At 36.1% G+C, this 27,723-nt stretch overlaps 2 protein-coding genes across 5 annotated transcripts in view; both read right to left on the bottom strand.

Annotated features, from left to right (window-relative positions):
* LOC110021513 (ATP-dependent RNA helicase DEAH11, chloroplastic-like) overlaps positions 1–16,188 on the bottom strand; it is a 35,269-nt gene extending 19,081 nt beyond the window's left edge. For all 3 annotated transcript variants that reach the window (XM_020720034.1, XM_020720036.1, XM_020720035.1), the window contains exons 1-2: positions 15,067–16,188; positions 9,719–12,857 (exon numbers count right to left, since the gene is read on the bottom strand). In XM_020720034.1, the coding sequence (XP_020575693.1) occupies positions 9,719–12,857; positions 15,067–15,927 (4,000 nt within the window). In that variant the 5' untranslated portion in view covers positions 15,928–16,188. The remainder of the gene's footprint in view (positions 1–9,718; positions 12,858–15,066) is intronic.
* Positions 16,189–21,629: 5,441 nt separating this feature from the next.
* LOC110021520 (protein TIC 22, chloroplastic) overlaps positions 21,630–27,723 on the bottom strand; it is a 19,863-nt gene continuing 13,769 nt past the window's right edge. For both annotated transcript variants that reach the window (XM_020720046.1, XM_020720047.1), the window contains exons 5-8: positions 22,839–22,898; positions 22,679–22,750; positions 22,561–22,596; positions 21,630–22,048 (exon numbers count right to left, since the gene is read on the bottom strand). In XM_020720046.1, the coding sequence (XP_020575705.1) occupies positions 21,956–22,048; positions 22,561–22,596; positions 22,679–22,750; positions 22,839–22,898 (261 nt within the window). In that variant the 3' untranslated portion in view covers positions 21,630–21,955. The remainder of the gene's footprint in view (positions 22,049–22,560; positions 22,597–22,678; positions 22,751–22,838; positions 22,899–27,723) is intronic.

The raw sequence follows: 27,723 nt of genomic DNA, 5'->3' as shown, positions 1-27,723 counted from the left end.
TCCCGCCGGCGCAGTCCGTTTTGTCATCCGGGGTCGCTCGGACGACGTTGTCGACAATCGGGTCAAAAACGCGTCAAAATTAAAATTTCACAAAATTTCGACCCGCGATCGATCATTTCAAAAGGTTAACACGAACATTCGACAAGTAACAATGCAAACGAAGTGAATCGTGGCGATCGGACGTGTCGACTCTCTGAATTGCAAAGTTTGTGCGCGGGAGTGCGAATTGTGCAAAAGGTCACCCTAAGGCTTAGGAAGGTCTTATAGGGATCCCTTTTGGGTTTCCTCATGTCGGTTTCACCATTCTAAGTACTAGAAGTTGATACCACGCACGCAAAACTCCAAAAAGGGACAGAAGTGGGTCGAACTAAAATGAGGCGGGTCCCATTTCTAAGGTTCTAAGATAGTCGAAGGGAGATCCCTAAGACTAGATCCTAAATCCTAAGAGAAAGACTAGACCTCACTAAAAATGAGGTCAACAGAGCTCAACTTTAGAAATTTGTCGAGAGAATGCATTCACTGCCTGGCAGGCACCACAATATGTTTGGATCACTATCTATCTATCGGTGTCGATCATGCACTGCAGAGGTGCTATGAATTTCCTTCCCTTTCCTCAAGCAAGGGTTCCCTTCGAAAATTGGGTCGGCCCTACCTCTCCGAGGTTCTGCTCCCTTCCCCGAGCCAATGCTTCAATGAGAGCATCTATCATCTGACCTTTCAGCTTCTGAATCTATTGCTGCACAAACTTCCAAGTGCATTACATGTTAACCGTCTCTGTTGGGACTTTCTCTGTGTGCTACTCCATTCCGTGTCTGTGGCATGATCTATATTCACCACAACTTTTAGGTTGTTGAATTTTGATATGTCTGTGAATCTCACCCAAGAAATAAAGTATAAGACATGAGAGATAAAGAGACAAAGATGGAAACCCACACTAATGAACAATAATTTGAATTGTTGTTTAATCTTTTCACAAGAAACGACTCTGCTATTTATAGAAGAGAAACGACTCTGCTATTTATAGAAGAGAGAGGTACAACATATGAAATGAAATTAAATGTCTACCCTTGCTTTAAAATGGGCATTACATGATATTTTAAGGATTTTGCATGTATGCGCCCTCAACTCGGCTGCTCTCTGACTAAGCAGACTGAAATCAGTCGATCTTGGTTTGACAAGACATGTTTGTCGGACTATGTTGAATTGAGATTGCCGGTGGACCATGTCTTCGGGTCGACAGGACTTGATCCAATAGGCTTGGCTTGTCGACCAGCTGTTAATAATCTAACTGCCAACTATTGATCCCTAAACAAGGAACTCTTGTCGACAGAGAAAGGCTAAGCTATCAGACAGATGGTGAATCACCAGTTCTCAGTCCCAGATGAGGAATCACAAGGGTGCTCATAAGATAGTCGACAATGTTGAATTCTTTCCTCAAGTTGATATATGACGAGAAATCGGTTGATGTCTCTACTCGGCTCAATTTAGCCTTCTTCATTGGTTCGGATGGCCTACATTTGGTCAGCCTCATGTCCTAGTTCAAGGGGGTTGCACTTGGTCAGGTAGGTGTAGGCCGTCAAAACTAATCCTTCCTTCTCTTGAAAAATATAAAATGTAGTTTTGATTTATCAATCCTTCCTTCTTCTGCTTCCTTAAAATTAATCCTTTTCCCTCTCTTTAGACATATATATATATATATATATATATATATATATATATTGATTTTTTTAAATAATATTTTAATTTTTGAAAAATGAGACTGGATGGATTTCATTCATTTAATAGTTTAAATAAACAAGCACAACACAGCAAATAATGTATTTATCCCGAGAAATAGATACATTACTTGGTAGTGAAGCTCGATTAAACAAACTAATGAATTCATGACATCCGTTTTGGTTAGCGAACCTTTTTTTTATATAAGCTGACAAGTTCTCATATCTAATATGATTATAAAGGATTTATATTATATGATTCTTAAAGATATGTGTAGAGGCAAACCTCTATAGTTAATTGTCTCTCAAATGACTGAAGTCACTTAAGAGAACTCCCGATGATAATCAGATGTAACTATCTTCATGAATTCAAAGTTCAAGGTTTCTAAGGCTGGACATAGAAAAATCAAGTGGAAAAAGTACCAAATAGGAACATTTATTTCTAGGGTCAAAGGAAAGAAAATTAGTGGATATCACGGATCCTGAGGAGAACCTCAGTGACTTCCCAAACTATCATATTGTTTGGTTTCAATTTTGAGAAGTTATTATTCGATGTTTCATCGTGTCATTTTTATCATCTAAGATTTATATTTGCATGATACGGTCATACAAATGGTCTGAAAGATAGGATGGTTTGCGTCGTATCAGACGACAAACTCGAAAACTAAAGCGAGTTAAGGCTTAGATTGCACAACATGGTTGTGCAAATGCCTAAAAGAAAAGATGAAGATTTATGTCACGCTAGGCAAACTACCTCGAAGTCCTATGACTTGTTATTTAATTCTAAGGAAAAATTTGTTATCGTAAACCTGTTTGTTCTTTCGAAGTCGTTCTTCTATACATTCTCGTCGTGTTGCTTACGGTGTTATCTCCAAGCTCTGCGTCGTAGCAATTTCAGGTTTAATGTTTCATGCAATTGTTGGGTCGGTGGTCTGTTGCTATGTACCTCCTATAAAACCAGACTACTGCCTTCTTATTCTAAAATATATAATACACATAAAAGAAACAGTAGAAGGAGCAGTAAAGAAAATGCAGTAAATGTACAGTAAAGAAGAACAGTATAATGTGCAGTAGAGACAGTAAAATGCTACAAATATAAAATAAATGCGTATCTAGCGAGTCTGCTGCTCCTACAAATGAGATTAGCATTGCAGGTGGAAGTAAACAAGTATAGTAGGGAGTTTTGCAGGTGGGGCAAACATACATTTATGTATAAAAGAATAAGTGGGAATGCATCTCATAAAAGACTCGAAGAAAAACTGAGTGACCAATGGAAACTCCAAGAAAATCGTAGAAAAAGCACGGAACACCGAAGAAGATCGTAAGCACTCGGGCCGGGGTAGACTCAGAATCAGGACTCTGTGTCGAAATCAAGACCCTGGTGACCAAATAAAACAGTAAGCACCATGTATGTGTAATCCAAGACTAAGTAAAAGATTGACAACCTAACAGTCACAAAAAATGGTAATTTCTAACATGATTCATATGTCTACCCCATGAATTTTTCATAAAATATTCATGGAGGATTTTATTTTTCAAAAGAGAATTTGATTTGTCATGCACTTAAAAGATTTTTTTTTATTAATCATGGTATAAAGAATTTTCATACCTTATAAAGTTAATGAGACAGTCATTATTAGGCTGAAACTTTCAACTGTCTCTTAAAGCAAGGGGTAACTTTTTACTAAGTATTAGAGAAGCGGTATGTTAATCTCTCATTCTCTCAAAGTCACTGAGTCGGGATTGTGATAGAACTTCTCACACATACCTAGATGTTTTTTTCATCATTGTCCTTAAACCTCGAAACCGTCCTACTTGATGGTTCATATATAACCAAGGCTATATATGTGTGCTTATGTTTCGGACATAAGCACCTAAATCAAACTAAAAGCAAGAAAAAAAAGAAGAAAAACGGGGTGAGAGAAAGAAGAGGGAACAATCCACCCGAAAGAGCGAAGAAGTGAAGGGTGGATCGGCCACTAAAACCGCGTTTACAACAATTCCCAATATCCAACGATACGAATTTAAAAAGCCCATTTGAAACTTCTTTCCAATATTCCAAGGATACAACACCTAAACCTCTACCCAAAATTAACACTTAAAGCGCACAAATCGGTATATAAAAGCCTCCAAAAAAGCAGTACTCAAAGTGCCCAAATCAATGTGTAAAAGCCTCCAAAAAGTTACCAAATGAATCCAACATATGTTGCCAAAAAGTCACAATATATACCCCATAAATGTAGCTCAAAACCACCAAACAAACCCAACAAATGCTGCTCGAAAGCCATCAATTCCGTATTTAAAAGCAACCACCAAAATAGTGTTTAAAGCCCCGCCTCCCACCTATAAGTCACTTTGATATTCCATATGCCTATTCAAATAAATAAGGGTTTGCTATTCAAAATGAGTCATGTACCAAATATAATTCTCAAGATAAATCCACATGTTAGCCTTTCTTTGTTTTAGCATTAACAATTGCAAGTAACTAGCTATTCGTCCATGATATTAAGGCTTATACACAACATAAACAAGTAGCTAATGATCCAGCCACAACCTTCAACAAATTCCACTTCTTTTATATCGATTCGTATGAAATTTATAGCACCTCTAAAAGATGGTCCCTATAACCGAACCAAAACCTGCCTAAAAGGTATCAGAGAATGAAAGGCCAACATATGTAAAACGCCACATTCTGTCTTCAAACAAATTTCACAGCCATCCCGGTTTAAGAATAATAAGGAATGCATAAAGAGATGGCCATCTTGAAGTGTTAAATATTTCAACATACAAAAGCTAAATCAAATTATTCACCCAAAATCTGCATATCTAAACATGTGCAAAAACTAATAAGGGACTACAAACCCATCAAATAACCAAAAAATTTGTTCGTGTCTATTGAACATCAAAGCAAGGGCCAAGGGAAGGAAATCCCTTACTGATTTGTTAAAGAAAATAAATCTAACTAATTCGATAAGAGAATCAAAACACCAATACAAGTACAATACTTTTCAAAAGAATATATCGCGAAGAATCGTAAATCCATTAATTCAGGATCAAGAATTTCATCTTTAACTCTTATTTATCCAAGTAAAGGAGTAAAAGAATTTCAGCATGAAAACGAGCCTCACATTAGATGGCTAAAGAAGAGAAGAAAGGAAGAGAACTCACTTCGAGCAGCAATAACAAACGAAAACTTCCAAATTGCAAGCAGAAATTCTTTTACCAAGAAAATTCATGTCTAATTTCATTATATTACAGCAATAATGTATTTCAACAGTAAAAGAGAATCAAAGATACTCCATAAATCCAAGACAGTAAAGCTAAACCCATATAGCCGAACAAATACCTTCACCAATTCAAGTATGGTATGTTGTGAAAAACGAGGACAATAAAGCGAAAAATGGAACGAGAAAAATTGCGCACAGAAAAAACACCAGAGCGACACACAGATTTACGTGGTTCGGCAAAATTGCCTACGTCCACGGAGCTGCAGAGGATTTTACTACTTCGAGAAAATACACCATCAAACGTCTCGACGTTTACAAGAAAATCTCTATTTTCTTATCTCTCTTCCTCTCTCTCTCTCTCTTCCTCTCTTTCTCTTAACTCTCAAGATGACTTGACTTAGTCTTGCTTAGCTTGAGGCTTGGCTTTGCTTGGCTTGCATTTCCTTTAAACCAAAAGAGACTATTTATAGAAACCATGAGAGCGGTAGGTGGGAGGTAAGTGAGCAGTAGGTGGGTGTGGTATGTGGGATACTTAATTAAGAAGCTCATTAAATTCAGTGGACAGGGTCTCCACATTACCCAACAATTCTCTCACTTAGAGACTGGGACACTGAATGCATCACCTACTAGCTGCATCATCTACTAGTTGTACCGACATTTTCCTCAAGCATGATATCCTCCACCTCTGCAACTAAAGGTCCATGTCATCATGTCAGAAAACCAGTTGAAGTTGAACACAGCTGAAAACTTCAGCTTCTCACAAGTAACACCCTCAGTTGACATATCACTGTCAACATAACCAAGTACCACCAAACTTTCCTGGGTTACTCATGTATCTACTTACAACTTCCACTGCATGAGCAATGTCCTGCTTCTGCTGAAAACCCTTTTCAATAAGTCCAGTCTTGTAGCTCTTACTGTCATCAAGCGTAGTTTTCATCTGATGCACCCACTTGTTATGTAATGTCTTCTTCCTTGGTGGAAGTTCTATCAGCTCCCAAGTCTGATTCCCTGACAGGGAATCTGTCTCCTCCTTCTTGGTTAGCTCCTACTTGCTCGAATTCTCATCTTGCAAGATTTCTTTATAACTCTGTGGTTCTCCACCATTTGTCTGTACATGGTCCGATTTTACTGCCTTTGGCGCTCTGCCACTTTTCAAGAAATGGACTTTCTTCTACTTCCTCATAATGCACCTCTTACTCATGTGTCCACGCCTGAGTAAATCTTTGGTCATATATAGTGTGTCAGTTTTCTTACCCCGTGCTAGTACTAATGTTCCTTTGGTAACATTCCAGTTGTTATCTGAGAACACCACTGAATGACCACCCTCATTGAGTTGTCCAACAGAGATGAGATTTTTTTTCAACTCAAGAACGTGTCTAACATTTTGTAAAGTTCATTTGCTCTTGTTAGGGAGTGCAATATTAACATCTCCGATCCCCACCACGTCTAGAGCTTTTCTATTAACCATATATACCTTCCCAAAGTTACCTGCAACATAATTTCGCATTAACTCTCGACGGGAAGATGTATGGAAGAAAGCTCCTAAATCCAGTATTCAATCATCAACAGAACTATAAACTGTCAGAAATAGTGCATCCTGTATTTCTTCAGATACAACATTAGCGACATCATTCTCTTTTTTCTTAAGATTCCTACAGTTCTTTTTTATGTGGTCAGCCTTGCCACAATTTCAGCAGGTTTCCTGCTGTGACTTTGATTTTGATCTTCCAAAGTTTGATTTTTTGTCTTGTGATCTCCCTCTGGAATCAACAATCAGTGCTGAAATCGAACCCGAGGTCTCGCCAGAATCTTTCCTGCGCGCCTCCTCAACCAAAATCAAATCACGAATATCATCATATTTCAGCTTAGATTTACCTGCAGAATTGGTAACTGTCATCTTCATAGCTTCTCAGCTATTTGACAATGATGCCAACAATATCAGCGCACGTATCACATCATCAAAATTAATTTCAACAAACGACAACTGATTTGTGATAGTGTTGAAATCATTCAGATGTTAAGCAACAGACATACCTTCCGACATCTTCATGTTGAATAATTTTTTCATCAGATGCACATTATTATTCGCCGATGACTTTTTATACATACCTGATAAAGCCGTCATGAGATCTGAGGTAGTCCTCTCCTCGATAAAGTTGTGGGCAACCGATCTCGACATGGTTAATCGTATAACCCCCAAAACCTGTCGATCTAATAGATTTCATTCCGTCTCGTCCATCTTTTCTGGTCGTTTTCCTTTTAGTAACGGAAAAGGAAAATTATTCCCATAGAGGTAGTCCTCTATCTGCATCCTCCAATAAGCAAAATCTGTGTCATTGAACTTCTCGATCCCCGATATCATCACTTCGTCTTCGCCAATTGTTCTTCCTTAGATTTGAAACAGGGATTTGATACCAGTTGTTGTGAAAAACGACGACAATAAAGCGAAAAATGAAACGAGAAAAATTGCACGCAGAAAAAATACCAGAGCGACACACAGATTTACGTGGTTCGGCAAAATTGCCTACGTACACGAAGCTGTAGAGGATTTTACTACTTCGAGGAATTACACCGTCGAACGCCTCGACGTTTACAAGAAAATCTATATTTTCTTCTCTTCATACCTCTTTCTCTTAGCTCTCAAGGTGACTTGGCTAAGCCTTGCTTGACTTGAGGCTTGGCTTTGCTTGATTTTGTTTGGCTTTGCTTGGTTTGCATTCCTTTAAACCAAAAGAGGCGATTTATAGAAACCATGAGAGCGGTAGGTGGGAGGTAGGGGTGGGAACCATGAGAGCGGTAGGTGGGAGGTAGGTGAGCGGTAGGTGGGATACTTAATTAAGAAGATAATTAAATTCGGTGGACCGGGTTTCCACATTACCCAACATGGTATGAATTTAACCACCCCAAATATTTCAAAAAACAATGCTCGTATATTCCCCATTTCAAACTATGAATCAATTTGAAACCATAAGCAAATTCGGATTCAAAGAATATAACCTTATATAATCAAGGAAAGTCCACAGGCTTTTAGTCTCAAATGATAGGTTTCTCCTTTCATGAAATTATTGCATCAATTTCTTTGTACAATTCAATAAAACAATTCATCTAAATAGCTTTGCACAAGGTAGTGTAAGAGAGTAAGAGAAAACCTCAAATCCTATATATATAAAAAAAACTAGAACCAATCTTCAAGTAATCAAGTATAATTCCACAAGTATAATTCCGAAGAGAAATTGAAATTTCTACTTACTCCATTGCAATGTATTGCAAACCCATCGGATGAGAATAACTTCACATACGAATGAAACCTTTACAATGAAATGAGAAAGTACCCGTTCATATGCAAACAAAAGGTATTACCACTTCTATTTGGATTCAAGAAGAACCTGAACTCTCGTATTTACGCACATAGCACTCTGCACAACCCAAAAAGGAGACCCTTTCGAAGGCTGCTATATATATTAAACTAAGCATTTTCAAGCAGAAAAGAAAAAGTAAAGACAACAAATGAAATGGAGGAAAGAAGGAGAAATGAGGGTAAGGAGAAGAGGAAGAAGAGGCACCTCGCTTTTCTATTCAAGAGAAATAGAGAAAACCAAACACCAAGCAAACTAAGGAAAAACCAACCAATAGGGAAGAATCACTCGACCATAATAACCCCCCCCCCCCCCCCAAAAAAAACTCCAAACCCATCGGAAAACCGAAGCACGACGTGGAGTTGGTGGAAGCCGTACCAAAGTGCGGCAGGGAGTAAGTGGAAGCCTTACCAGAGCTAGGAAGGGGACCTCGATCGAAGCTTCGCGAGAAAGGGGGGACCTCTAGCCAGCAAGGGTTTTGCGAAGGGGAGGGAGTTCAGTCTCCATAGGCTGGCTCGCGAATGGGACAAATAGGGGGTTGTGGGTGCGCGAGTTTGGGTTTAGGGATTTAGGTAAAATGATTTTTTTTTAAATGTTTAATATTAAAATTTTGCAATTCGCGCACTATTCACTCGTGCACAAAACTATATCAAAATGGGTGTCCTTTCTAGGTGAATTCGACGTTCTGAACTCGACGGCGCAATCCGTTTCATGATTCGGGATTGTTCGGACAACCTCGTCGACAATCGGGTCAAAAATGCATCAATTTCAATTTTCTTCAAATTTCGAGCTCGCAATCGATCGTTTTGAAAATTAATTTTGGTTTCGATTAATTATCAATCATATAAAGGCGTATGTGATGTAAATTACGATAATTAAACGAGTTGACTGTCCAAATTGTAAAATTTGTGCGAGTGGATGTGCAAATTGTGTATAAGGCAACTCTAGGGCTTAACGATCCTATGAGGACTCCTTTTGAGTTCTCTCATGTCAGTTTCAACCTCCTAAGTGCTAGACGTCAAGAAGCACACATGCAGAACTTCAAAATAGTAAAGAAATTGTTTGGATTTCTAAAATGATGTGGGTCTCATTTCTAAGGCTATAAGATAGTTAGAGGGAGAATCTTAAGGCTAGACCCTAAACCCTAAGAAGAAAACTAGACTTCACTGAAAATGAGGCCAACATCAGCTTTCTACCTTTATACTTTTGATCGTTAGATCTCCTCGAGATTCCTGCCAACATGTTTCTGATGCACAATGTGAATATCATAATTTGGTTAATTTTCATCAAATTCTCTTACAAGATCCTGAGCAATGGAGCTGTAACCCAGCAGAAAGTCACAAAAGGCAATTACCACAGAAGTCAAAAAGATAAAAATTAAAATTGACAAAAAATTTCTAATCAAATGGAAGCATACCTTTCTGAAGTTTAAACATTTCAAGCAAAGATTCCATCGGTCCCTTGATGACTGAATATATGCGTGTAGTACAACATATTGAACTATGGAACATATCCTGACACTCCATCTTCTGCCATGAAAGACAGCCAGGAAGGACTTTTCCTTGGATATGGTCCAAAGCCTTTGCTGCCTCTAGATGTAAACTTCCATCAAAATTGATAGCTGCTCTCACCATAACATCTTTTGGCTCTGGCTTTAAAACTTCAACTCTAAAACTGTGCTTCTTGTTAGGCATGAAAGGAGCAATTTCTTGAACGAGTGCTTGCTCATAACTATCAACTGAACGACAATCGATAGCTTCTCCCCTAAGAAGTTTAACACTATTAATTTTCCCGTTAGTTGCATTTAGAAAATCGTAGTATATTTCCCGTTCTGAAGCATCTTTTCTAATTCCTGTCACAAAAAGACAATTTGGGAACTTTGTGCTGGCTGAACATTGTACATAACTTCCTCCAATAAACTTAGGACAGCAATTCTTGATAATATATTCAGCATCCTCAGCTGAACATTCGACAAGTGCAACTCCCCTGCTAGGCCTTTGAGGCCAACATACTTTGGTTCTTACAGCAGAAAAAGGTAAATTTCTACGTTCCGCCACCACTGCAGGCACAACTTTCAACAAGTTTCCATGAAATTCCAACCTATTTAGCTTAGTGATAGCTTTTTGTGCATCTTCGGGCTTAAGAAATGTTACTTTGCCCCACTTACAAGTGTCTGGTCCTTCTTGTCCATTCCCTCCAAATACATAAATATTAGCTATACCTGAAATGTTCTGATTAATTAACAGAATAAGTTCCTTATTGTTCAACTCATGGACACGAGGATAGAATATTTCCACTGTTAAACACCGATTGTCGAGTTCCAAATGCTTAATTTCACCACCGGAACCAAATAGTGCAAAGGAAGGAAAACTTCCAGCAACAGCAATGAATAAGCATTTCTCAATGCACTCTTCCCTCAACAATCTTCTTTCACACTCTAAGACATCATTAAACATGGAAGAGACCTTTTCCAAATTCTTTGAAGAAGCAAATAAATGGATCTCTCTTCTATCGAAATCTGCTCTAATATAGAAATTTCGGTCCATGCATTCTTTCTGAATGTATGACATAATGCTTTCTATGCCATGGTTTGACTTGCCACATAACCTTCGAAGTAGAATATTTCCAAGCCCACTGATAATCTTCGTAAGCATCTTCTTCTCCTCCATTTGTGCAATATTAAATGAAAGGAGTCGAACCGTGCACAGGCTTTCCCGATCAACAGCAGTTGCACAAACTAGATACTGATTTTCACTTGACAATATTTCAGTAAACACGATCCAGCTTGGCTTCTGCCCATATACCAGAAGTGAACAGGAAGGATGAAGCGGCAGTTTTTGCCCTGTTAAAGCCACTTCATAACCAAGTTGATCGGATCCAGTGTACATAGCTACATTCTCCACAAGAGAAAAGAGAATAACCTTCTTCAGATCCTTATCGCGTTCACTAGGTTTATGCGGGTTCCATACAAAATAGCTGGGAGTAATCATATTGAGCTCATTTTTTAGGCAATTTTCTAACTCCAATACAGCTTCATGACATCTCCTCATAGACTTGGCATTGATGCTATTCTGCCAGCACCACTCATTTTTGTTTGTGCCTTTATTTTCCCATTCCAAGTAAACAGAAAGCAGAGTAAAAAGGTCTCCTTCATGATGGCAGAAAGGGACCTTCAAGCAGTCAGCTTTATGCTTGTCCACATCGCTACCAACTCGACAAAATATACTACTATAATTTGCCATAACTGCGGCAAGAACAACACCCTCCTTCCTTAAACCACATGAAAATGACTCTAGGATTATTTTGCCAAGCCGAGGCTCAATACCCAATTTAACCAAGGTAGAACCAGTAGAAGTAAGCTCAAAGAAATGATTTTTGCACACAACTGCACCTAACTGAACAAGATTCTGCATGGCTTTGTCAATCGCCTCCGGGCTTGGAGCATCAACAAACTCGAAGTCCTGTACATTCTTCACGCCCAAGATAAGGATCCTCAAAAGAGCAACTCCAAGGTGAACTTTACGAATTTCGGGCTCTTGATGCACTGTCATTGACTGGAAATCTGATTTAGAATAAAGCCTGTAGCATTTGCCTGGTTCTGTTCTACCTGCTCGGCCAGATCTCTGATTTGCTGAACTTTGACTGGTCCAGGTAACCCTAAGCAAATTCATGCCGGTACTTGGTTCAAATCTGCTCTCCTTAACCATGCCAGAGTCGACAACATATTTGATGCCCTGTATTGTGAGCGAAGTTTCTGCCACATTTGTGGAAAAAATGATTTTTCTCTTCTCTGGGTAGTTACAAAAAACACGGATTTGATCTTCGTGCGAAAGTTTTCCATGCAGTGGTAAGACCACTGCTGAAGAATCACTGAAATTTTCGCAAGCCCATTCTACTTCAGCTTGAGAAGTCAAAAATGCCAGAATTCCACCAGCCTTCTCCTTCTTGTGAATTATGCTCACCATTTTGATAACATTAGAAAGGTATGAAGAATAATTGCTGGGAATATGCTTTGGGGTCTGACACCAAAGATCCTCATCAGACACATCAGTAACATATTTGATATCAACAGGAAAAGTCCTCCCTTTGACGTGAAAGGTACAACAACCATTAAAAAAATCTGCCAGTTTACTAGCATCAGCCGTAGCAGACATTATTATAACACGTAAATCAAGTCTCTCGAGCAATTTCTTCTTGATCAATGCTAATAAGAGATCAGTATTCAGGCTTCTTTCATGAGCTTCATCAACAATGATATATGAAATACCAGTTAAACTTGTTTCATTCATATAGTGTTGCAGTAGATAGTGATCCGTCATATATATTATTCCAGATTTTAACCTCTGAGAAAATAAGGTGGTGGCATGGAAACTGACAAAGTTATCAGCATAACACCCAAAAGTCTCTTCACAAACCCTCCTTGCGAGAGTCATTGCAGCAATCTTGCGCGGTTGAGTGCAAATAATCAATCCACTACTAGCTAAGCCAGCGTCAGCTAGAAACTGTACTAGCTGTGTGCTCTTTCCTGAACCTGTTTCCCCAATCAAGACCACAACCTATAGGAAAAAACAAAAGGACAAACTTCTCAGAATCTATTCAGATTTACAAGTAATGGAACCACATAAGTTGGGCATAATGATTTAAGATTTTTCTCAGAAATCAAATTCCATAAGCTATTATTTAATGCCAAAAAATATATCAATATAAATGAACAGAACAACATAAGTGCATTGAACTTTACCATTCTAAAGGAAAGCATACCCCAAATCTTTTCCAAAATAGCCATTTCGCTCTTAAACCTTCAAAATCCATCAAATCAGCCTAAACATTCTTACATTTGTTAGAACTTCCATGTATGTCCTTTGTTACAACACATACCAGTTCATGAAGTTTCTTTCAAGCCTCTCAACACCCATTTATGATCAAGATTTAATATGATTCCTCACAAATATCCCATGCATAATTATAAATATTAAATCCAGCATTATGCTATAAAAATCCATCCATAGTACAGTGTGACCCCCATAATTACTTCAGAGCACAGCATAATTGGATTTTGAGAATTCTATGTCATGTTTATATTAATGCAGCTGGTAGCATGCCTACATTGCCAATCTCAAAACATATGGCATCATGTCTTCTACAAACCTAAGGATAAAACACAAAAAAAACATAAATGTGATAAAAGCCACGATGACATAAACATAGTTTCTAAAAAGTTTGCAAATCATCCACACTTCTAATAACATGAGTAAAAAATATGGTTACCCAAGATGTACATTAAAAACAAAAAAACAAAAGGATTTGGCTCGAAAAATACAATAATTCCACAAACCCCTTGATGAAAGATGACAAAAATAGACATAATTGACCTTGGATTCTAAGTATCATCAATAGAAAAGTTAGAAGTCTGCCTAATCGCTCCAGAAGATATCATAATGCCCCATACAAGGTTCATGCCAAAGTTTTTACAAAAGCTTGAAACTCAAAACTCCCACAAACTTTGACTAGACTTAAAATAGGTTAAACTAATTTCAATTCCATCTTAAATTTTACAATGACTTTTAATGAAAAGTCAACTTTTTATAATTAGTTACATAAAATATACAATACATAAAACAGTATACTCTGTGATATTTATGGGCAAAATAAATTAAAAATAAATTTCAAGCTTACTAAAAGTTCATTGCAAGTAGAGTTAAAGCCAAACATAAATTGTCATATTAAAGCATTTGTTGAACTAAACTTGACTAAATATTACCCCTATATACTGACTAAATATTACCCCTATATACTAAGGCATGCAAAGCAAGCACGTTTTCTAAAGCTCAAGATAAGTTAGTTTCTTATGACGATATGAGCCTTGTTGTAATAAGAATAGAGAGCATCACCAACCATAGAAACAAAAATGTGCATCATGTATGCTTAAAACTTTTGCTGACACTAAATGATCTCACTTAATTCTCATAATATCTTAACATTACAAAAAATATGCATAGATTCTTATTCTTGAAAATCTTGACAAAAAATTTTCCCTATAGCTAAAAAGCTATTCCTGGCAACAAAGGCTGCAATAAATCCAAACCTTCTGCTTATTCTCCATTTTAATATTTTCCTCTACACTAAAGATATGAAGTTGCAGTCTTTTTCTCAGTGAGTCCATCCCTAGATTATTCGACCCTTTACATCAACTCAAATGTTTTTCCTCTTTCTCTTTATTTGCACATGATTCATCACCCCGTGTCGCTAAAACATAAGAAATAATCCTGTCCACACTGGTTTTCTTATTAATCGCTTAGTATTTTAATTCGTGCAATGAGCTTTTACTTGATTGGAAGAAACTAGAGCAGTTCATTCAAAGTAATACAATGTATGGGAAATCCTACAAAAATTTGTGGGATGAAAACGTGAAGCTTTGATTAAAACAATAAGCCCAACGACCCAGAAAAGATTAATAAAAATATTTCATCAGAATAAAGATGGAAAAAAAAAACAAATATTTAACAATCTAGACAAATCTCAACTATTCAAAAAACATTATTTAAGAGAAGAATCCAGTTGTACAAGAAAAAATTAAACTTGGCCTTAAAGAAACATAATTGATGAAAGTACGATTAAAATACAGAGAAAACTAACATGACAAAGAACTGAACTGTCAATTAAAAGAATAGCTGAGAAAAACTGGGCTGTCAAGATAATTTCAATAATTAATTCAAAAAAATTAAATTACTGGACTCGGCATAAACAAATCCGGCGTAGCAATACCTGATTAGAAGACACACCCCGAAGAATTTCCCTACGGTAAGAGTATATAGGTAAACTACTACTGAGTCTCTTGCACTCCCTCAAAATAATATGGTGAACTCTGGCCCAGTCAAGTTCAACATCAAACCTAAAAATCTCAACTTGCCCCATCTCTCGAAGCCCAAGAGTCTTCTTCCCGCCAAGATGATCAAGCAGGCAACCTAAAGCAGCGCGGAACTCCCCCAGCCTGTCCTTCAGCAACCCTAATTCCTCTATCAAACTCTTTCTTTCTTCCTGTAACTTCTGATGAAACCCCAAGTGCTGGGGTCGGGAAAGCTGCTTCCCAACCTTACTCACCTCCGCAGAAACCTCACCAATCCTACTATTAATTTTCTGCACCGATTCCCCCTCCAGCAATCCGTTGATGTGACTCGTAAAGAGCACTCGCAGGCGTTCCTCCAATTCATCTCGATCAGAACAAACCGAAACCCCGGAAATCAGTGATGGCGTGAGCAAATGAAAGCCTTCGAGACGACGCCTCCAAAAAAAGACAAGCGCTTCTAAGACATGGCACCACTGCTGAAAGAACAGCTTCGCGGCAACGTTGCCCTCTGCACGGACGAAGAAATCAACGGGGACCGCCGGGCAAGTAGATATCAAGTCCGCGATTACCTTAGGGCAAGGTAATCCCCGACCACCGCCGCGACGTAAGAGAACAAGAGTGAAACCAGGCGAAGAGACCGGAGACAGCGGCTGTTCAAATCCCCGATGGAAGCGAACACCCGGTGGGCGAGCATGGTAGGTCGATGACGGAGTGTTCCGGCAGCCAGAAACCCTTCCCGGCGGCCAGCCATGGCGGTGATCGTGGCGCTGGTAACTCATCGGGATCCAGCGAAGGTCGAGAAATCAAAAGGCAGAACGAAGCTATAAAAATGGCGAAAAGAAAATCGTGGTTCCACCAAATGATACGGGCGGGGGAAGGGTGACCGACGGCGAGGGAGAACCATACCATGAATATGACTCACCACGTGTACTATGAACCTACCAAATCGAACCGTTCATTTCTCAGCACCATACAATGGATGGCGCGTAACGATTGGGGGTGAAAAAACTTCTTCCTTTTAAAGTGGGGAAACGTTTCCCGGGCTTTTATCCGAAATCGTTCCCCTGACGACTCGATTCTCCTTTGAATTCGTACATATTTGTAGATGCTGTTTAGATTATCAAAGCAATACGTGTGGGTCGGATCACGCTACTTTATTTATTTTATTACTAATTTTTTATAGTTATAATTACATAAGAACCATCCTAAACATTAGTATTTACAAATCAAGTGCTCATATAATATGAACTGCTCTTTTATATTGTGCTCATATAATATTAACTGCTCTTTTATAATGAATCTCAATATTTAACTGAGGAAAAATTATTGTATCAGGACTCCGCACGTAAAGTTATGCGTTGAGTCCAATAAAATCACGTCACATGGAGGTATATAAAAAAAATCGGCACGGTAATACATGAGAATATTCTCACCGTGTTATTCTATGTTATTCATGTGTTATTGTATGTTATTCAGGTGTTATTGTGTTCCGGGAATATTCCCGGAGTTATAATAACACAATAACACATTAATAACACTTGAATAACACACAATAGCACATGACTAATACCGGGGGAATATTCTCTTGTGTTACCAGACAGATTCTATTATTTTTCCTATCACCGTCGCGTGGCTTGATTTCATTGGACTCAGCAAGTAACTCTGCATGCGGAGTCCTGATAGAATATTTTCTCTTAAGTGAGAATTTGAAAAATAGAGGAAAGTGTGGTCGATTTATAAATAATAAATTTTAAGTGATCTGGGTGTAATTGCCGACATATATTTTTATTAACAAAATAGATTCAAAATTCCTTAAACAATAAATTCTAAAAATGTCTAATATTCCTTAATAAAAAAAATCTAATTTTTACATCCAATAAATAGATTTAAAATTCGTTTTTTTTTAATATATTTTTATCAAATGGCTATATTTTTTTATCAGGTGGCACAAATAAATCAAATAATACTTTATCTAATTTTTATTTGAATTTAAAAAATTATATTCTTTATAACTTGATTGTATTTGCATTCCTTTATTATAAATAGGATACTTAATGCATGTAAGGCTATAAACAGTAAAATAAATGTATTATATTTACTGACTTCAGCGTTCAGAAGTTATACGAAATACATAATAAATATTTCTAACTGAACTTCTATGAAGATCTTCACCTCACATGCACAGAGACATCCCCTCTTTCCCATATGAAACAAAAGTTGCTTGGATTTTGTGTCTCCTCTTCTCTCTACAGCCGCGGAACAACTGTATTTACATATTTGACACTCTTTAAGGAATGGGGGACACAGGCCTCAGCTATATTTTGGGAATATTTACAGACAGACCACCAAATCATGTGTATTTATATATCCAGCACCTACTTGTATTTTTTTTATAGTTGTACTACCCAAAAAAATTTAAGAAAAATAATAACTATATTTAATATTTTTAAATACTATAAAAACTTAGTATAAAAGAGGATATAAATAAATATTTTTATTTAATTATTTTGACATAAAATGAGTTGAAGAGTAATGAGCAAATATTATTTTTGTGTCCGGCTCTTTTATCAATTGAACTTAAGAAAATTATTTGTGTTCGGCTCTCTTGCTTAACTGAAGAATCAAATACGGGTTATTTAACGAGTTGAATACAAGTGGTTCATAAAGGACGAGTTTTTTTATAGTTGTACTTGGCTATGATTATCAAAGGAGTTTGGGTTGTTTTGTTAGAATTTCTGCATGAAATCATGCTAGTTTTATTATTTCTTATTAACTTTTTATAATAGCTCATCACCTGATATATCATCAACAAATTTTGTCATGAGGTACAAATCTAAAGATGATTAGCACAAATCATGGAGCATTTTTAAGCAAAAAACATTCAAACTTAACTTAAAATAAAAAGTCAAAACTCTGACTTTAGTAAACTTGCATTCAAACTAATCGGTTTGACGAGGAAGATCCAATGACACCAAAATTGGCCAAATTCAATTCAGAACAAGCTAAGATTAAGTCATTAAACCATATTTGGAAGTTTTGTGTGGCTAATTGGAATGCCTAATGGATTTCAAATCTGACATGCTTATAGTCAAATCTAGTGTCTCGATAAGACAAATATAATTAGCCCAAGTTCACTCAATTTCGACACCATTAAGAAACTTAAATGTTCACAAAATTTTATCTGATCCGGGGAATCTCTCTTACTCACCCGATGGAGTTGTATGCATTCATTCCTTATTTATATAGAGGTTACTCTCAGATTCTGTAAATTGAGTCATACCCCATTCATCAAAGGAGACCTAGAGCTTAAACTGAAGGAAGAGCTCAACTTGGAGCTGGAACAGGAGAATGAGCTGAATTTCAGTGTCATTTCGGACCAAAGACTCGAGGAAAGCTCTTTACTTCTGTAGCCACTGACTACAGTCGACCACCACTCGTCGGCCTCTGTCAACCACTATCGACCATCACATGCTTGTTTCAATGAAGCCCCTTGCAAAGTCACACGTACGCTGCAGAGTAAAAACCAACATGGAGGAATAACAAGGCATCCTGCGAAGCAATGCATCGCCATGCACACACTGCAGAGATGCACTTCGAAAGTGATGCATAAATTACTGGCAACTACTCCCAACTGTAACCGCTCCCAATCATCATTCAACAAATCATTTTGCATACTATTATTATATCATGAAAAACTTTTAATAATTTCTGATCTGTGAGACAATTGACTGTACGTGTGCTAATCAACTTATAGTGGATCGTTCTGACTGGTATAAGCCCTTATTATTTATTTCTTTTTTTGAGTTTTCCACAAAAACTTTTGGTGTTACTACCTGTCACTTCAATTACTTGTGTGTGTGCTAAATTTTTGTGCAGCGTTAAGACGATAAATAATTACTCTACTACCGTGAATCTTCCGACATGTGTCAACATCATTTATAACACAACATAGAAATTTTTAATGAAATTTAGCCACAAATCTAAAAATGTTTGGCATTCCTTACTAAAAAAATGTTAGGTGTAATAATTAGATTCGAAATTCATTGTTTTTATTATAGTTTTATAGAACAGCTATATTTTTTAATCATGTTATTGAATCAAAAAAAAATTTCTTAAATCAAGCTCAAGGAATAGTGTGTGAGGGGAGAGTGCAAGGGAGAAATTATTTTACTATTGAAGTGATATTCTCTTAAATGAAGAGTAAAAATGTAATAGCCCCTTCTACAATAAGTGTTTTCCCTATTTATAGAGGATTTGATATAATATTAACATTACATATTTGCCCCCTTTCGAATGGGGTTACCATAGGTATTTTAGGTATTCTATAACAGATCGATTGGCTTAGCTTAGTTGACTATCTTGATCAGAATTGCTAGATTGGCTCAACTCGACTGATTATCTCAATCAGCTGGGCTAGATTGGCTAAGCTCGATTGGCTAATCTTAGTGGGTTCAAAGATTTTGTTTATGGCGAGAAGCCTTTTGGTATCTACTAGATGAGCAAAAATGCTCTGTAGAACTATCCCTTCTCGCGTTTGAGCTCTCCTGCGGGATAACCTTCTATATTGAGTCGGCTCTCCCTTGGTTAAGGATTCAGACATCATTTTGGTGAACTTCTAGGTGAGTTGCTTGCTTGGTACAGGTCAAGCGTCTTCACATCAATTTTTGACTCTTTAGCTTGGTTCGGCTAACTCAATGGGTCCCGCAATCTCCTTACACGGGATCTTCCTTCATCATATTTCTTCATTCTGGACCGTTGGATCCTTGTTTAGATCTGTACTGACTCCTTTTTGGATGAACAAATAAAACTCAAATAAATAAGATAAGACTTTAGTTTTTTATTATTATTTAAAACAGTATATTCAATTTAGCTTGGTTGTATTTGCATTTCTTTATTAGAAATATAATTATTAATGCATGTATACTTATGAAGAGTAAAATAATGGTATCATATTTATTAACTTTAACGTTCAAAAGTTCTAAGAAGACATAATAAAATTTCTAAACTACTTTTTATGAAGATTTTCAACATAATATCAAATCACATGCACAGAACTAATTTACTATACCTGAATGTCATCAAAAAGGGTCTTAACCAAAAATAAAAAAATAAAATCTAAAGCCTTTTTTATAGTTCAAATCTTTTAACTGCCTTCGATAATCTCAAGTATTTCTACTTTCAAAATGAAAATTGAGTTGCTAGGTGGATTAGTTGATGAGTCTGACCAGCATTATATTGGAGGGTGAAATGTCTAAGTCTCATTGTTTTTGTAGAATGGATGGCCCAACAATTCAAACCATCACTAGCATTGGGTGAAAGAGCCAACAACTTTAATTAGCAAATAAAAGAAAGCAAGTTTTCGTCTTGATTTCAAGAAGTTTCATATATGAGTTGTCAATGCTAAATTCATTGTGTTTAAATTGATGTAATTGGCATCATAGTTATCGAGCGATTCTAAGAGAGATTAAAATTCATTGTTGAAAGAGGCGGAAGCCAAGTACCCTTCTTTGTAATCACTAAACATTGAATAATTGGTACCTGATTGATAGTTAAACTAATCAAGGATGATAATGTTGCAATTAAGCTCCATGCAAAAAAAAAAAAAATACTTATAATGCATCTATTATTGCATTGTTTTATGGCCCTATTTTGAAATAGTAAATTCGAGCGCTTGTTAATTGATTTTCCACACATTGTAAAATTGGATGTAGGGCAATAATGAGGGTTGTTTTATATGATTTTCTTTGAGAAAAACCAAACTATATGATAGGACATTCAGGGTTTGTTTAAAACAATTGTATCTGTGAACCTGCTGAAAAATAATCTTATGTTCGAAAAGTTGAGATGATTTACTTTTTTTTTGAAAAAATCGGACCACAGCTAAAAAATTGTCACTACACCTATCGGTAGGAAAAAATAGATTTCAGCGGTAACTTTTTGAAATAACTATCAAAACACACTTTATCCAAACAGACAAAACTGCACTGTTGTACCGCACCGCCACCCCCAAACGGACCCTCAATCTCCAAAATTTGTTTTTGAAAAAAATTATTACAATAATGTTGATAGATGTACAATTTGAGAGCTAAAACGATTTATCACTGAGCATGGAGATGGGTGACCAAATGTCAGCAACAAGTCAATTTAAGTTAACAGGCTGTGTCCAAATTTGACACAACTTTGTCCCAACCCAAGCTTGCATGACATAAATCAAACCCTTTATTTAACAAATGGGAAGATCTAACTAACCTCATTTCATATTCAACCTGATTGACCCAAACCCAATCCGAGTAAGGAGAGTCGGTTCGAGATTTTTTTAGTAAAACCAGATTTTCAGGTCAATTATGAATCAAATTTAGGATAATTCACACACACACTCGCACGTGCGTGCATACAAACACTCGAGTACAAGCATTCGAGAATTTTATAACTTGAATGAAAGTAAATTGAAAACCCTATCAAGATTATAATTTAAGGAAAAAAATAAAAAACACAAGATAAGTTTCCTTGAATGAAAAACTCCATACAAAGCAGCAACATCCATCTCTTTACTCCTCTTTACCGCCTCCCTAATCTCCAATCATAATATTATACTAGATTTTTCCAACGGCCATAAACAAAACTCGTACTTCGGCGGACTCACAGGCTCACTTAAAATTAGATCAAATTCAAAATTCAAGATCTGCCAGAAAATCCAGGAATTAAATAAGAAGCTCTAGCGGCAAACCTGTTTTAGAAAAGAATAAAGGAAAGAATAAATTTCCTTTCAGAATTGCTGCTGGGCATTGAAGCGACAAAGATGCTCATTTATCCTGACGCAGCTTCGCCAACATGCTGGGTGTAACTTTTTCCAGGTGGGATAAAAATTAGATCATCCCATCCAGAATTATTGTCATTCACCTGCGATTATACATCACATTGAATCAAACTGCTGAATGGTAAACTACAGTCCAGTTTTGTAAGCAGTGAGCCAGAAATTTGTAAGAATAATTTAAAAATAATCTAAACTTTTTTTATTCGAGCTTAAGACCGAAGTTGACATATGAATTTATTTGACATAGTAGTATAATCATTTCATCAACAAAACTTTAATTGTTTCATAAAATATTATAAAATGAAAATTCTTTAATATTTTTTAACCCAATTTGCCTGACACATGAATTTATTTAAATGTATATGCGACACATATATTTATTTAATTTGAGAATGTATATGAAATATAAATTAATTATTTTTTTCTATATTGTAAAACATTAAGTGAAGGGGAATTAAAAAAAAAATAGTGTACAGAAAATAATGATGAGAAAATTTTAAAGATATATATATATATATATATATATATATATATAGCCCCAATGCCCACACTGTAACTCCACTCATATTTGATAGATAAATAACTTTTTCTTCCTTACCTCCATTTTTTTAAGAACGTCTTCCAAACTACCAACCTGTATAAGAAATACTACGTTAAGTTTCGAGGCAGTGATGGGACCACCAAAGTAGTTGAGGCGTGAACTCATAATAAATTACCATTATATGTTGAGAAAGACCAGGCCCTCTGGGTCCCCTTGAGGCTTTCAAAAGTTCCCTCTCTAAATCTTCCTATATGGGAACGAAAATGGCAAAAATCTATGTTTGTTGGTATTTGTATCAATAAATATTTTGCTTTATTAATTGAAAGAGAACAGACCTTCCGAAAGTAGATGGGACAGTAGCGCCTATTCTTCTTCTTGATAACTAAAAGTTCTGACTGCACCAAAAAACAACTCATATCTTTAGGAGATAATTAGAAAGATATCATCTTTACTAAATTAGCATACAAGTACAAGAATAAATGTGCCTGTAAATAAAGATGAGAAGAGAATAGTCAAAGAAAGAACGGTAAAAGAGAATATTTTCAACAATGAGAAGATATTATAATAATTGACAGTGCATATTTATATTATAAATAAATTAGAATATATATAATTTTAGAAATGATAAGATTCTTCTGTAGGCTCAAGGTGGCACATAAATTACCATCATTTGAGTTTGTAAATAACAGTGATCAAAGATAGTCAGTTCTTGTTGCTCAAAGATTGTGTAGAAAGGTGAAGCGACCACTGGCCTAATAGAGTAGCATGAATCAGATACAATGTCGGCAATGAGATCCAGGATAGATACAATGGCGGCATATTACTGGAGCCCGCACGCAGAGTTGCATACGTACTCCATATGGAAAAATTTCTCCCAGGACGAAAGTATCAATAGGGAATATTGATGAAGAGCATTCTCCGAGTAAGAAAATAAATAAGATAAGAATAAAATCCGCTCCAATCACTTGTACAGAATATAGTAGATTACATGGATTTGCATATTTATGAGAAATTGAGGAAGCCAAGTGCACGGTGGTCAAAGAGAGAGATGAAATTCTCTAAAAAAAGTCAAAATAAGAGAAGGAAGAATACAATATATTGTGAGTCAAAACTAAGAGGAAAACCAAGCGGTAGATCTTGGTCGTAGCTCCTAAAACATGTTTCGCTAGGTAAGTCAGATGGTTTGAAATGACTTCATAACAAAAGTTTCCTAGTTTTATCTTACGTAGAAGACAGATTAACAATTTGGCATCCTTCAGCTAAACTGCAGAAATTTCGTAGGTAGAATTGGCAAGATATCAAACCTTAAATCTAAGGAACAGAAAACTTTGTGGTATAGATGGTGGGATTCCATCCGAAACAAAATGAAAAATGATGTAAAAAACTCAATTAACGTAGGCAGATCATTTTAATAGCAGAGCCATTCTTTTCCCTGAGGAGATGAACTCAATTGAAATAGTGATTCAAAACCTTACCACTTCCTATGGCTATCCTTCTCCGTTTTCTTAAATTTAAATTTGGACACAACAAAATATATTTGCGAATAGACTATGTATAGTAGCATTAAAAACATTTAAGTCACAATTTCAAGGAATAGAATTGGAAGGGATTTCCCTCATGGAAGGGAATAGAATAGCAAAACAAAAGGAGGAAGGGGCAGTAATTTCTGCCCCATTAGAAGGCTGGCTGGTTCAGCCTCCCTGCTAGACCAGCACCGACATGCCGGACCAACCGGTCCCGCACATCAGCCCCGCGTCAATGGCAGCTCCAGAAACAAAAGCAAAGGTGCCAAAAGCAAGTGCAGTGATGGAAGTAATTGCTCTTGTGCCGAGGCAAGCAAGGTGATGCCACAAAATAGTTTTCCTAATACAAATCAGGGATACAAATTAAGGTTCTTTTCTAAACTGGTTCATCACAACCTCTTATTTTATAGGGGAGTCCTTCATTAACCTTCTCCTCTTAAAGAAAAAATAGTATTGCACCTTTTTATCAATTATAATGGAATATTTTTTCTAAGTAATTGTGGAAAATGGGAGTGAATCTCACCAAACTACAAAATTTATTATCTTTTACGTAAGCTTTTTGCAATATCTTTTTTGCTCTCATTTTACTCTGTGTTAAATTGAATCAAACTAAATTGTAAATTTCCAAAGGAAAAGAAGGAACGATGATAAAGAGGGAGAAGTAAAAACCAACAAACTTAAATGGAAAATTTTTTAGATAATTGACAATGCAAATAGAAGATTACTCATACGGGAAGATGCTGCATTGGCCTTTCATTAAGAAAACAGCATCAACATCTTCGAGAGATCTCCGTAAAAGGAAACTTAAAAGCTATGCATCTATCATTTATTGAGAGTGTTACCTTCAAGGTCCTATAGATAAAAAGGCTACAACTGCTAGAGTAATAAAAGCAGTATTAGATATTAATGAGAAGCCATATTTAGTAAATGTATATATCCAATCAAAAATGAGTTCTACCCTAGAACGAAAAAAATAATCTTTGCAATAATCATAATAAATAATTTTATCTTAACATTAGTAAATGAAGATCAAATGATAAATTCAATAATGACATTCATGTCTTGAGCTTGCTATTATCATTTCTTAAAAGGTGGAGTGAAATTGAGATGAAAATCAATAACATACTCTACGTGAACTAAGCATAAAGATGTCTGATATTTAGGCAACGAGCATCATGGTTATTTGGTTTCGTGTTGTCGAGTAGAGCATATAAACATTTGGTAAAATTAAGATTGACAAAGATAATGTTGATTTTACGGTAAGAAAAAAGAGAAAATATCCACATTGGTCTCTTATATTTTAATAATCATTATAGCCCCAACAGTTTTTATCCTAGAATCTAATATTCAACCTTTTAAAAGTTTCAAGGGGCAAAAAGATTTATATTGAAGGACAAAAAAATTCAAACCATAATAAGCTCCATGGAGTTTAATTTGGTCAATTTTTCGCTATTAAAACTACAAGACAATGATACAAATTGATTAAACGATCAAAATTGAAATTTCTATGAATCACATATTATTAAAATATAATAGCCTCATCTTAATTATTAGGCAATTAATTAATTGATGTATTTTCAAGAAAGTAACATAAAATATCATATGAAGAAAACTCGTTTTTAAACTTTCAAACAATTTAAAAATGCATTGATTATTTTGGGTATTGAAGGAAGGGGAATAGCTATACAATTTAAGATGATCATAAGATGTCCACATCTGAACAAAAAAATCAACACAGCAATCAAAAAAAAAAAAAAAAACTAACTAAAACTTTTAATTGCATGTGTTGTAAATGAAAGAAACCATGGCACATGGATGGAGACTATTAACGAAGGGCCCATTTGGGGCAACTTATTTGCTGTGGCATAGTGGGAAAATGAAAAAAATCATGTTTGGTTGTAGCGACATGGCAATGGTTTAGTCACTGCAGCCTTAAACACAAGCAGCATTTTTTTTGCAATTTTATTACCTGGCTACCCTCCTCTCGCCACGGTTCAAACTCTCTCACGATAATGCCCCGCTCTCCTCTCTCGTGTCTCTGTCCTAGATATCTTCTCTCTCACCTCTCTCCAATCTCCGGCTCCAGTGTCATGGGATTGCTTTCTCCTCACTCGCTTCTCTCCGATCTCCGGCTTTGTTTGGTTCCTTTGCTCTCCATCCTCTAACCCTTCTCTTTGTGGTTATGTTGTATGCTCTTTGCGGTTTGAGGTTCATTGTCATGTGTGACTTGCTCTTTGCAATTTGTGGATTTGCTCTAGAGAGAAATCGAATTTCTCTGTTAGAAGGATGGGATTTCAGAATTTATCATTTTTTTCCTTCAAAATTTGGAGGCATTTGGTCTTTGTTGTTTGTGCTCTTTACTCTATTCGGTTTTTGGTTCAATGTGGTTCGTGGCTAGCTTTTTGTGGTTTGTGGCCTCTCGAAGGAACGGACTTGGACTTTAGGCTTCTTTTTCCTATGGCATTTGGAGGTTGCTCTTTTCGGGTTTCTATCGGTGGTTTGCTCTTTTTTCTATGACATAGCAGATGGGTTGTTCATTGTGGTATGTGGCCTCTATGTATGCCCACTGAAATTTTGGTTTGCTCTTGGTGGTTGGCCCTCTTTCTCGTATGGATTGCACATTTCAAATTCAGCATTATGATAATATTAATTGTTATTTTAATAGTTTTATTTTTAATTTTGATTGTTATATTACTCATTGTTTAGTGAGGTGTCAGTTTTTATCATGTAATATTCAAATTGGATTTATATTTTCATGTATAAATTGTGCAACCAGAGTTGATTGTACTATAAACAGAACAATAATACAGGGGCAAAAAGATATTTTTATCATAAACAGCTACAACACAACTGTTGCACAACTGCACAAAATAAACAGTTCTTCTCCGCACTAGCTTCCTGGCACAGCTGCAGTGCGATAACTTTTTAATAAGTTGCAGGTGACCCAAACAAACACTAAGAAAAACATGAACAAAGTCGAAACCAAAAACAAAAACTATGAATTTAGTCACAAAGGTGATCCAAGATGCATTTGTTGTAATTTAGTAGAATGCTTTTAAGCATTCTCAAGGCAACATGACAAACAAATACCCACAATGGTAGAAATTTATCAAAATAAAATGAAACGCTAAAAAAAGAAAATTATCACTCACAAACCAATTTAAAGTATCAAAAATATTTTTAAAGTATAACATGATAACCATCACACTAAGTGGGTTATATTATATATTTTCAAATTCCGGTGCTTTCAAAATTCAAAGCCCTTGATGATAAATTTTCTTGAACAAAACAAGTGTAACAAAATAAGTTATTAGCGTGTACAAAAGGATAATCCGATCTTTGTGATTGCCAATTTGATCTCAAAAAAATCCTATTAATGAGACACTTTTTAAATTCATTGATTTAAGAGGCTTTCATAAAAATGGGCAGCAAATAAGGGCTTGTTTGTGATCAATTTTTGTTTTTGTTTTTTAGTCTTTGAAAACAAAAAATAGGAAAAAAACATAAAAATAATATTCGCTTATACGTTTTTTGTTTTATTTTTTTTTTATTTTTTTAAGAGAATGCATCCATTTTTAAAATACTAAAAATAGCAAAAAAAAAATTTATTTTTTTTTGCTTTTACAACATCAAAACAACCATTCGCCTAGCCTGTTGTCGCATGCCGCCGCCGACTACCAGTTGCTGCCTGCCAGGA

This window comes from Phalaenopsis equestris, unplaced genomic scaffold (assembly GCF_001263595.1).
Source record: "Phalaenopsis equestris unplaced genomic scaffold, ASM126359v1 Scaffold000134, whole genome shotgun sequence".
NCBI lineage: Eukaryota > Viridiplantae > Streptophyta > Magnoliopsida > Asparagales > Orchidaceae > Phalaenopsis > Phalaenopsis equestris.
The sequence above is the reverse complement of the archived record's forward strand: the minus strand, read 5'-3'. Positions and strand labels throughout refer to the sequence as shown.